The following is a 12,416-nucleotide window of genomic DNA, read 5'->3' as shown; positions in this document are numbered from 1 at the left end:
AGTACTGCCATTCTCGTCCACTTCTGCAGGAACACACCACTCACCAACTTCATTTACCTTCACATTCCCTACTTTTACATTCATATCTCTAATCGAAAACACTCTCTCTCCCCTCAAACTTTTCCACGCTTGCTTCCACATTTATCCAGAACTCATCTTTTACGTGGCTCGAACAACATACACTCACAGTTGCTCATGCTTGTATTCCAACTTGCAGTCTTGCCCACATGTTCCTTGAACCAACTGATCCATACCCTCTTATATTATACTTCCATCTCCTGCACACAATACATACATCCTTCTTTGCCCTCCCATTCTTACCTGTTCCTGCACACATACCCAATTCATACTTCCACTCCCACCTCTCCATTTAGTCTTAGTCAATCCACAAATGTCCACTTAGCATCCTCCAGCAGCTGGACAATCTCACTCTCTTTCACCTCATCATTTGCACCTCTCACGTGCCACATTGAAATCCGCACCATGTCCTTGGTTGTCACCTGTTGGTCAGTCCTGGTCCGAGGCATTTTGTTTCAGATAGTTGTTTTCCTGGAAGGGGCACTAACCCTCCACCAACTCACTTGTTGACATACAGGGAACATGTATTGGTTGGTTGTAAGGTTACCACCCAGGGTATTAAATGATTTCCTGGCATACAGTAAATCATTTGGCTTGTCACTCAATGTAGAGCCACCCTGGGGTACAGTACTATATCACTACTCTGGGTAAGTGGATGTTAGGCATCCCCTCCAACCACTTTGTCACATAATTGAAATTACCTCGTGGTATTCATACCAGTCATGGTTAAGAGTAATTATAATTTTAAAGGATTCAGTAAATTAACAGTTCGTTTCCGTATTTATTAAAAATTCTATTTTTATTATTATTATTTTTTTAGCACAACTAAATATGTGACTGGCTGATTGCTACATTTCTTGGCATCCTGACTTATACTGTAAATACAGTATTTTCATTCTAGCTTGCAATATTGAGTCACTAATAATCACTGATGTTTATAAAAGCTTGTATGAAAACTGATATGCATTTCTAGGACACCAAAGAGATCCTTTGCTTTTCCAGTCTGGTACATTCTTGGTATACACCGTACAATAAAATACGACTCTTCTCAGAATCAACAGAAAGATGAGTTACAGTGTAGCCAGTTATAGCAAGAGAATTTCATATTACAGATATACAGTTGTTTCTCTTGTACATATTGCTTGAAGGTCATTCAGTACAATATCATCACAGTTGGTTTCAGTGAAAGGTTTTACACTATGATATAGTTACAGTTCTGAAAACTATACTTCATATTTTCCAACAGACATATTAAAGATAAGAGGCAAACGTGAGCAAAGGTTACACAAGTGTGTGGGACAATTCAGTTTAAATATATTCAGTAATCTGATTTTCTTTGCTATGAAAGTATACTGTACTTGGCAAAGTAACTTTTGGATCCAAAAGAGTAAAGGGAACTTAATTATTCCAGCAGAGATGTTAATCTGCATATATTACAGCCCTTACCTATAAAGTTAGTGACTAACTGACCAGTGTTAAAAAAAAATATTGTATTGGTAAATGACTATCCTCAATAATAAAAATACCATTAGATACAAAAATATCCCAACCACATGATGGTGTCCTAGTTTGTGGATGTGTGACAGCATCATGTTAACACACCATGTAAGAGTCAGTCTCGCCCTAAATCTTGATATGAGTGGAAAGTAGGCTGGTAAAGGCTGTAGCAAACAAAATAATAATAATAATAATAAATAAAAAATACAAGTATGTTTTTCCACTCTTTTATTAACTTTACCAAATAATCAGTAATTTTATATTTATGATTTTGAAGAGAGGACCAAAGGAATGTACATAATTTATTGTGGCAGTTAAAAAATAATAAAAACTAGCAACATTACCAGTTGTCATAAAACTAAAAAAAAAAAAAAAAGAAGCTATAGACAACTATCAGCTCCAGCACAAGTCAACTGTGATGATGAGATGAAAAATATACAAAAATGACTGATGAAAACTTACACACCTCTCCTTAACCTAGTACTAATGGCAATTAGCAACACACAGTAACAAGAATGACTCAATGACAGTTAAAATTAAAACTGCTTAGGATGCAAACAATGTAAATGCTACCATATATCTTACAACGAGACTGGTTTTAAGATACTGAGGCACCGGATTTTAGACTAACTGAGATTCAAGATAACAGCTTCACTATGATCATGTTTTACCTATTTCTCTTCTTCATACCACCAGACAACTTTATATAGTCAAAGTGATATTTCTCACTGTGAAGGGATTAGAAACAATCTCCACTAACTCACTCAGTATGAAGGCATTATTTTCCGTACTGCCAGTTAATTTTATCCATATTAGGTAAGACCTTTCATAGTGAAGGACTTAAATACACCTCCAACCAACAGCCTAGGCTTAACCATACCTCTGATTCATGCGGTAAAAATGTTCACATTATAAAAGTACAATTTAAGTATCAAGTGTATTGTGTCAGCTTGTAGTGTTAGTGAGCCAGTTGATATGTATACGTTATTCTCAAACTAACTTCAGTTTTAGTGCAAACATGAATAATATCAATCATGCATAAATTGGTATACTGTATAAAATGAATATTATTGTATCAAATATATTTAAATACTCTTCATCAACCATATATTCCTATTTACTAAAAGGGAAATCAGTCTCTGTATAAGCAATAAGAGTATTTTGACAACATGCAACGATGAACCTTTTGATATGTCATAAATTTACCACAGTGTGTCCATCTCCACATTTCTGTATTCAATGAACAATGAATGAAAAGATAAACTTAGCAATATAAATACTCTGACTGGCTAAAATGTATATGAAAATGCATGAACACTTTCCAGTATCAAAATGAACCCCATGCATGTGTGTCACTGCCCTGGAGGTTTGGAACTGTACTGCTATCACAGTTATTCTAATATGACTATATGCTGAGAGCATCTCAGTTAAATATACAGTGAAGCTTGATTAGAATCTTATTATCACCTCTGAATGGGAAGACACCCAACTTCTCCAGCTAGTATAATACCCCCCCAACAATATGATAACAAGTATCTGTACAAAGTCACTCACTCTTCATTTGACAAGCTCATGGTGATGTTTATTTTAAAAATGAAAACAGTATTGAGATTAGCCAATAATATCAGTGATGATATTTTTGGCAACACATGAGGACATTGAGAAACATGTGATTCATTATTACTCTTGGTATAAAACCTTACCCACAAGAACTTTAAACAGTAGCTTAAAAAAAAAAAAAAAAAACCTACTGGTCTAAACCTTCATACAAAATCCTTTATGAAGTAAACAGACCTTGCTTATATTTTGTATTAATTAACTAAGCTTCTGTCCTTCATTACAAGGATATTATCATCATCACCACCATCATCTAACCCTGTGCTGCCCCATGAGGAGCATAGGAGCCCGGAGCTAGGTAAGTTGGTCCTGGCATTTAAGATGAGAGTGACCAGCCTCACCTATCCCTGAGTGGAATTACATGGGCAATAAACCCCAACCACCCCTTGGATATAAACCTGCCCAGGCTCAATCCGGCTGGAACGCCTTAATTACCCACTAAACCACCAGGCGCCATAATCTGGTTACACTGTTACCACCCGGCATAGTAAATGGTTTCCCAGTGTACAGGAAACCATTTCGCTTGTCACTCAGTGTAGAGTCACCTGTAGACAGAAGGAAGAGGAAAGAATGAAGCAAAGAAAGACAGAAGAGGAAGGAAGAGAGGAATGGGCAGTCACCTGAGTGCAGCACTACACTGAGTGAGTGGATGGTGAGTGCCCCCACCTACCACTACAAGGATATCAACTCAATAAATTACAGTTACTTAGCAATAAGTTTACCCATAAGCTAAAGCCAGGAAACTCACTCTACAGCAAATCCACAAGTTTCTTCTACTGCTTGAGTAAGCTTTTCAAGCATCTTGCTGTATGATTCATAAGGCGGAAGATCAATGCGGTTAAAACAAGTATGTGCCTTTGGTAGGTTTTCTGGAAGAAAAAATAAATAAATATATTTAGATCTATACAAACATGAAAAGTTCCTAAATATCAGTATACAGACCTTGGTTATAGTACCAGTAGTACTCTTGATAATCACAAAATAATCTTTCATATCTAACATCATGTGTCAAAAGCCTTCATTTGTGTTTGTGGGGGGGAAAAAAAAAAGAAAAAAAAAAAGGGGGGGGGGGGAGCAGGGCTGGGGGTAACAGTCAATCACATAGTATCCACTCAGTAGTTTTGGGGTCTAAGGTTAGGCTTTAGCAGTCCAGAGAATTTAAAGATATGAAACTGGTCTATGCCTGTGACAGCATTATGTGAGAAGTACAAATGGCAATAAAAGTACCTGTTGGGGCATCAATCTGGTGTATTGTGAAAAGTCTGGGCCCAGCTGCCCCAGTTGAGCCCTGGAGTGCCTTGAAACCCTGCAGTGGCACCCGTGACGACCCTGTCACAAACTGCAACAGTCGTGCTCGCATCTCCTCCGTGTAGGTGTCAACTATCTGCCAGAACCACCCAACAACTGGTGTCTCAGGAGTACAGTGCTGAAACAAAGTCATATATCTATAATTATGCCTAATATGATCACATACAGACTATAACTATGTGAAATAATTATGGTATGATGTTTTTTAATTAATAAAACAGAGAGAGAGAGAGGGAGAGAGAGATTCAAATTGTATCCTTACTTTGAGACGTGTGTTGGCCTTCCAGTCATCTATATCAATCTTCCCTAAGCCTCCAATGATAAGTTCTAGTTCTCTTTCATCGAAGGGCTTCAGTAAATGCTGTGGCACTACTTCAGTGAAGCCCTTTTGAAGATTAGCAAACTGCTGTTCTATACCCTGAAATATGAGAGAATTCATTACTCATGGAACATGTAAGATGCAGGTTTTCCTTGATGTATAATGTCTCACACATCAGGCTATGGCAGCGGTTCTCAAACTTGGGCTCACGAACCTCCAGGGGTACGCAAGAGGGTTTCCAGAGGGTACTTCGGGGGCAGGTGAAAAAATCAACAAAGAATATGCTAATTTTGCTAATGTATTTAATGACATGCCTTATTAAGAACTGGAGCCAGAACACATGCACATCACTCAGACTAAGAAAAAATACTGATTGTCATAATTAAAATGCTATGTTAACACTGACATAGTCTATCTATCTATCTATCTATTGCCAGACGCCTCAATCCCGTTTGGGGTGGCCACAAACAAATCGCCTCCAAGTCGCCCTGTCCCCCGCCATTTCACTGCCCTGCTCCCAACTCACACCCCCCTCTCTCATATACCTCTCCACCCCATCCCTCCATCTCATCCTCGGCCTCCCCCTCCCTCTTCCCCCCTCCACCTCACTCACATACACTCTCTTCGTCAGTCTTTCACCCTCCATCCTCTCCACATGGCCAAACCACCTCAGTGTGTTCCTCATAACACTCCCTATCACATCCACATCAACACCACAACGTTCCTTTATATCCTCATTCGTCAGCCTATCTCTCCACGTGACTCCACAGGCTCCTCTTAAATAACTCATTTCCACTGCTCTCACTCTTGACTTGTGTCCTTCCAACAACGTCCAAGCTTCACTTCCGTACGTTAGAGTTGGTATCACAATACTGTCATGTAGTAACTTTTTCACTTCCATGCTCACTTCCCTGTTTCTTATCACTGCTTTCAAAGAACCAGCAACCTTTCTTCCCTGCTGTACCCTTTCAAGCACTTCACCCTCCAAACCTCCATCCTTACTCATCACACTACCCAAGTACTTAAACGTACCCACATTTTCCAATTCCTCACCATCCAACCTTGCTGTACATTCACTGACTTCACCTCTCTCAAAGACCATCACTTTACTTTTCCCTACATTCACCTTCAGATTCCGTTTCTTACACACTCTCCCAAACTGACATAGTGCTGCAACAATACTTATTTGCCTGACAAGGCAATTACCATTTCAATAATTTCACAAGAACTGGTGTGTTACCATTCTACAGTGAACAGGTGATAATGGAGAAATGTACTAATCTATATTCAGTTGCCTACATAAGGGGGATATGAATAGATTATCTGATAACTTGTGGTATGTGGTAAGAAAGTCTCAATATCCTTGGGCTATGATATTGTTTGCACAGTACAGTATAATAAACTCTGTAAACTTATAATCTCCACTATACATCATGATTTAAAGTCAGTGTCATTATCCAAATTCATTTTCCATTTGCATGGGTGGAGAGATTCATAACAAGACTGTCAGTTTTACTTTATTTTTCATACTGCCGGGTGACTTACAGTGACCACCCTCTATATGTGCAGGGCCTATGCATGGATTTCAAGTGCATGGTGACACAAAGCAGCACCAGCAGAATCATATATGCAAAGAAATCATTCCAAATGCACAGGCCATACCAGGTCAGCTTAAAATTTTTTGCAGCACAAGTTGGGCTGGACTACAGGCGCTTTTGAACCAACCGTGCAGTAATATCATGACTCATGTTACACCCACAATTCTCAGTTCATCCTTCTCCTTGGTCACACGTGGCATGATAAGACTGACCATAGTTAACCCACAGCACTGAACTACTCTATTTATGAACTGATGAAGTGTGTGATGGTTCACCTATGTGTGGTATTGTGATCTTGAGATGGCTTCTCCTCAGGCTGCAGGCCTACTCATAAACATAAAGGCTTGCCTTTAGCCATTATGAAGGATATGTTGCACTACCTGGAAAGGCATGAGAGTCTGCGATGTCAACAAAGTCTTCAATGTAAAGGAGTCAGCTGTGTAAGCGATGTGAAAGAACTCCATCTGTATTAAGCATGCCTTGTGTTCAGCAACAGATGATGTCAGTGATATCAGGAAAGTGGTAAGTGGTGGTTAATCCAATGTTATTTATGACTAAAAAGATTCTCATGTGGTATGTGCATGGGCAGTGTCAGCACCCTTAAAGGAAAGGCAACAGGAGTCTTTGCAATGATAGCTCATGTAATGCAAGCTACAAATTCTCCTCCATTCAGAGCACTGGCAAGACTGGTAGTACCATTTATGGCTGACAACATCTTTCCTCCAGAACTGCATAGGACTGGAGAAGAAAGGCTCAGTAAGGTGTGGCACATATTAAATATGGATGAAACTGGTTTGTTCTGGAAATGCTTGCCTTCCATACTGTATATTCCTGACATGAAAGGAAAGGAGTGTTCCACAGTTCAAGGATAGTAAAGAATGCTTTGTCCTTCTCTTGGCAGTGAATTCTACAGGTGGCTGTACAGAAAAGCCTGTAGTAATTTATTGTTTTGCCTGTCCTTAGTCTTGCTTGAGTCATCGTTGGTCTTGTAGGCATATCCACTGGGAGCATAATGTTATGGGGTGAGCAACTGCAACAATGGTGACAGAATGGTTTGATAACATCCTTGCTCTGGCAGCCAAGCAGTGCCGCATGACACAAATTGCTCTTTAATATTTTCCTGACCCTGGCTACATGCTCTTACAATCCTTCACATTTTGTTGACCAGTACCCGTTGATGGTGGTACAATATTGTTCCTGGTGCCTAACATGGCACCAAACAGCCAGTTACTTGTGCAAGATGTAATTTCTTGTTTCAAGTGCTGGCATCTCAGGCTCACCTGCAAGCAAATGCAGGGGGTATTAGAAAAAAGAGGAGGTGTTGGAGGGTTTCAAGAAGAAAAACGAGAGGCACTGAGGTAAACTTTCAGCAGTGGAGATGGGGCAGTGTCAGGAAGCACCTTCCCAAACAATAAGCAAATTCTTGAAGAAAATCAACTTGAGAAATGCACCTAGCAACATTGTAATGCCAGGGAGAGAGTACCACTAGAAATAATCAAGCATGGATGATGGAAAACTCTGCCTGACATTTTTTTCTCCTCAGTGTTCTCATATCCCACCACGGATGCACTGCCTACTGCAGTCAAAGTTGTCTGTCACATCCCAGGTGAAGGCTTCAGAGAGATAAGGAGGAAAGAAATGGATGATCAAGTCACTTCAGAACACCACTGAGACATCAACACAGAATCTCATTTCCCAGGCAGAGGAGTGGGCAGCACAGGAGGGCCAAGATGATCAGCAACAGGCACAGTCACATGTACAGACAGCCTCCTGACCACAAGAGCCAGCACAGCAGTCGCTATGTAAATTTCTTCACTCTTCTGACAGAGATAGAGACAAGCTACTCTACATTCTCAGCCTAACTCAATGTGGAGATCTGAATGGCTAGACAGGCCAGATTTAATTAGTTTGCAGTGAAATTTTCAAGAATATCAACAAACACTGTCAGCATCTCATTATCATCTAGCTTTCACCTCTAAACCAGCCAACTCCCCCCTCCTCACCTGCCAGACACGCCTCGTCTGCCCTACCAGCTTTGCCAGTCGCCACCACATCCATTACAGACCCCTCAGACAATGACAACAGTGCTTTTGTGAGGTCTGAGGCTTGGCACTAGTACCACCAGAGATAAATTAAAAGCATTTCCCTGTCAAATCAGCCTCAGATCCTCCCCCCCCTCTCATTCACCTTGCCAGTAAATGTCTTTTATGAAAGCTAGTATTTTTTTTTTCCATTTCTTTAATTCCTTTAAACACCTTTAATGCCACGAGTCTTTTCGTCTGCTTTACCTCTATACAGTCAGCTGTGTCCTTCGGAAGCATATGTGTAACTGAGTTGAGGTAATAGTTGGGGTCAGACCACAGGGTTGGTTAACACAAGGTTTATGGAGGGCTCTTAATTGGCAAGTTGGGGGTCAGACTACAGGGTTGGTTGACACATTAGGGTTTATAAAGGGCTCTTAATTGGCAAGGTGGGATCAGACCACAGGGTTGGTTAACACATCAGGGTTTACAGAAGGTTTTAATTGGCAAGTTGGGATCAGATCACAGGGTTGGTTACACATCAAGTTTCTATCAATGAGTTAGAGGGATTAGTATGCAGTGCCTCTTGAATGCACAGAAATCTTGGTTAACATAACCCAAGCAAAAGAGGGGATCAATGTATTCAGTCTGGAAGATACTGTACTGTACTGTATTTTGATTTGGCATAAGATGTTAAGAGTAAGAGCAGTTGAGATCGACTTACTGAGGAATGTATGTGGAATGTATCAACTATAAAGGATAAGAAACGTATGCAACTGATTCATGAAAGATGTGGAGTAAAGAAATCTGTTGAAATAGGGTTGAAAAGAGTATAATCAGATAAGGTGGTCATGAAGTTGGATGTAAACAGTGTGGTGAAATGGGTGTTTGTCAGTGAATATCAAGCCTGGAGGAGATATAGTATGCCAAGAAGGTAGAGAGATGTGGTAAATGAGTGTGTGAGAAAGAGGTGAGGAGCATACTGAGGCTCAGGAATTTACAGGGGATCAACTCAGCCAGATGAATTATGTAATGAAGAGCAAATGACAAGGGTCTAGCACCCCTTTTTTAACCTGACACAGATGGGCTGAAGCAGTAGATAAGTACATATGAAATGCACTTACAGTATAAAGAAAAATACCCCACTATATAAGTGCAAATGGCCATGCCTGTGAGGTGGCTCAATCGGTAGAGAGGTGGCCTGCAGTCCTACCGGACCCAGGTTCAAATCCCCGCTGGGGCAGGGAACAGTTTAAGGATTTGAATTTCATTAAAGCAGACTTTACTGATCTACCAGAAGACCCACCAGCATGTCATAAAAATACCCCCCCTAATACCAATACATCAGTCCTGTATGAGACAGCCCTAGCATGTATTCAGTATGGACAGTGGGTGTTAGCGCCAAAGAGATGACATGTAGAGGTGTATGGTATGTAGGAGGACTACTGGGCCTTGAAAGCAGGCTGTAAAGCCTATGCCAGAGTCGGACACATTATATATATATATATATAAATTCTGGGAGTGTGAACGATGAGCGATTGACTGTATGCGAGGAAGAAGGAACCAAAGGCCATGAGCCTACAGTATGGCCCAGTTCACACGAAATGTTGGCTGTCTACTGTGTTTTGTTTTTTAGGCCTTTTCTGACACCAACCTTTGGTGAGAAAAAAAAGAGTCTAGAAAGTTAATGGATTAAGTCACCAATTAACTACTCTAACCTTAATTTAGAATTCACAGAATCATATACAGGTATACCCCGGTTTAACGATGTACAGTACAATCCCAGCTATCCGGTATCCAGACAAACGGAATACTCAGAACAACGGGAAAATTCAAGGGCTGGTAAAAATGTCAGTAAGTTATAACTGTGCGCCAATTTGAATGGACCGCCAAACCGCCGTTTGATTGTGTCACGTGAGGCTGGGGGAAGTCAGACAAAGCGAGGTGAAGGCATTTCCGGCTGATGTAAATCCCTAGCAAATCCTCTTAACCACCCCTCCTCTCCCCCTCTTTCCCCTACTTGAATTCAGTCATCCTCCACACCCTCCAAAAATCACCAGTCTGCGTTTTGCCACCAGACAGTAAACAAAGTCTTTTGCTGTTGTGTTCCTCTGATAGACGGTAATTTGTACACTCCAAAATGCCTGAAGTGCAAACTAAACGTAAGCGTATCGTGCTTACCTTGAAACAGAAGCTGGACATATGCAACAGACTTGAAAAAGGCGAACATTATAAAACACTAATGGCTGAATATAAATGTTAATAGGAATGAAAGTTTACTTTGTTGGAAGAAAAATAAATAATATGCCTCCATTTCATACGTACATCATTTATTTTATTTTCTGCAAAACAGCTGAGTGGCGGGTGAGGGGTGGAGTGATGGAGGTCAGGTAGGGAAGAAGAAGAAGTCGGAAACGTAAACAAACTCACGTGAGGGCACAAGTGTTGTGATAATTCTACAGTGCAGTCTTAACACATCATCAGTTCACTAATAAATGTTCAAGCTTTTATTTCTTTATTTTATTTTTCAATTTTTATGAGTACAGTACATATAATGAATACAGTAATTCGGTAAACAATGGACTGGTGTAATTTGCAGTACTGCAAGTTGCTAGACATTGCACACGTGCGTTATGACCATGGTGTGTGTTTACAAGGCAGTTTTTCAGGCGGAATCTCTTAGTGTAACCCCTAATGTGACTGGTGAGTACCTGAACTGTATTTACTGCTGTGATAGCCTTTGTATAGATTTGACTTGAAAATCAGAAATACGGGAAAAATCTGTAACCGGGAAGGTAAATTCCCCAAGCCACCCGGTTAACTGGGATTGTACTGTAATTGGTTAGGTAAAACCCCATCATCAGGTGGGGTATCGTGTATTAGGGTACTTTTAATATGTAATGTGAAGCATTTACCACCCTTGGGTTTCCCTCCAAACCAAGCCCAAAACCCACCCAAATGAGCCCCAAAACAAGTTTAAAGTCAATCGAAATGGCCTAACAGCTGTCAAGGAAGCTACCCAAAGCCTAACACCTGTAAATAACTCATTAAAACCAACAAACAAAATCTGAAAATCATCAAATATAAGCTTGGAGAAAATGACAATGTCCACCACACCTATGGCTACAACACATTAATCCAAGTCTAAAAACAGTTTATAAATCAACCTAAATACACAATTTTTGTCTAAAATATCATCAAAATCGGTAAAAAAAATCAAAACCCACTGTTAAACCAGGGTTTGGCCATCGTTAAGTGGGGTATGGTGGTATTTCTACACTATTGTTATGCCGGGATTTCACATCTAGGGGTATCGTATATCGAGGTATTACTGTGTTGTGTGACTCACCTGCATAAATCTATAGTTGACATACAACTTAACGTATTCCTTCTTGTTATCTTCGGTAACCACAATGCTGCTACCACCAGGTTTCAGCTCCCGCATCTGCAGTACACCAAAGCTTTCGTGTTCCACAGTAAAGCAGTTGTCAATTATTCCAGTTATATCATTCTCTCTGCAGGAAGAGAAAAAATACAGCTAAAATTAACTAATTTGCAAAGATTATGACACTTTTCAGCTTGGCTTTATTTCCCTACAGCAGGTGGAAAGTTCTACAGACGTCTATCTTGCTCAATATTCTAATGAATATTATTTGTTGGAAGCCATGTGGGTGGGGGTGCTCACCATCCACTCACTTGATGTAGTGCTGCTTTGGGTGTCTGCCCTTTCCTTCCTTCCTTCCTCTTCTGTCTTTCTTTCCTTCATTTTTCCTCTTCCTTCTGCCTACAGATGACTTTACACTCCCTCTTCTGTCTTTCTTTTTTTCACTCTTTCCTCTTCCTTCTGCCTATGGGTGACTCAACACTAAGTGACAAGCCAAATGGTTTCCTGTACAACAGGAAACCATTTACCATGCTGGGTGGTAACCATATAACCAAATTATGGTGCCTGGTGGTTTAGTGGGTAATTAAGGTGCT

General features: G+C 40.3%; 1 protein-coding gene across 2 annotated transcripts in view; it reads right to left on the bottom strand.

Annotated features, from left to right (window-relative positions):
- Positions 1 to 846: 846 nt before the first annotated feature.
- The window catches only part of Smurf (SMAD specific E3 ubiquitin protein ligase), a 416,911-nt gene continuing 405,341 nt past the window's right edge, over positions 847 to 12,416 (bottom strand). For both annotated transcript variants that reach the window (XM_080267279.1, XM_080267280.1), the window contains exons 12-15: positions 11,788 to 11,953; positions 4,763 to 4,918; positions 4,420 to 4,618; positions 847 to 4,061 (exon numbers count right to left, since the gene is read on the bottom strand). In XM_080267279.1, coding sequence (XP_080123405.1) covers positions 3,937 to 4,061; positions 4,420 to 4,618; positions 4,763 to 4,918; positions 11,788 to 11,953 — 646 coding nt within the window. In that variant the 3' untranslated portion in view covers positions 847 to 3,936. The remainder of the gene's footprint in view (positions 4,062 to 4,419; positions 4,619 to 4,762; positions 4,919 to 11,787; positions 11,954 to 12,416) is intronic.

Source organism: Coenobita brevimanus, chromosome 23, assembly GCF_032717465.1.
Source record: "Coenobita brevimanus isolate Jiangsu-jjx chromosome 23, ASM3271746v2, whole genome shotgun sequence".
Classification (NCBI taxonomy): Eukaryota; Metazoa; Arthropoda; class Malacostraca; order Decapoda; family Coenobitidae; genus Coenobita; species Coenobita brevimanus.
Note: the sequence above shows the minus strand (reverse complement) of the source record. Positions and strands in the feature narration are given on the sequence as shown.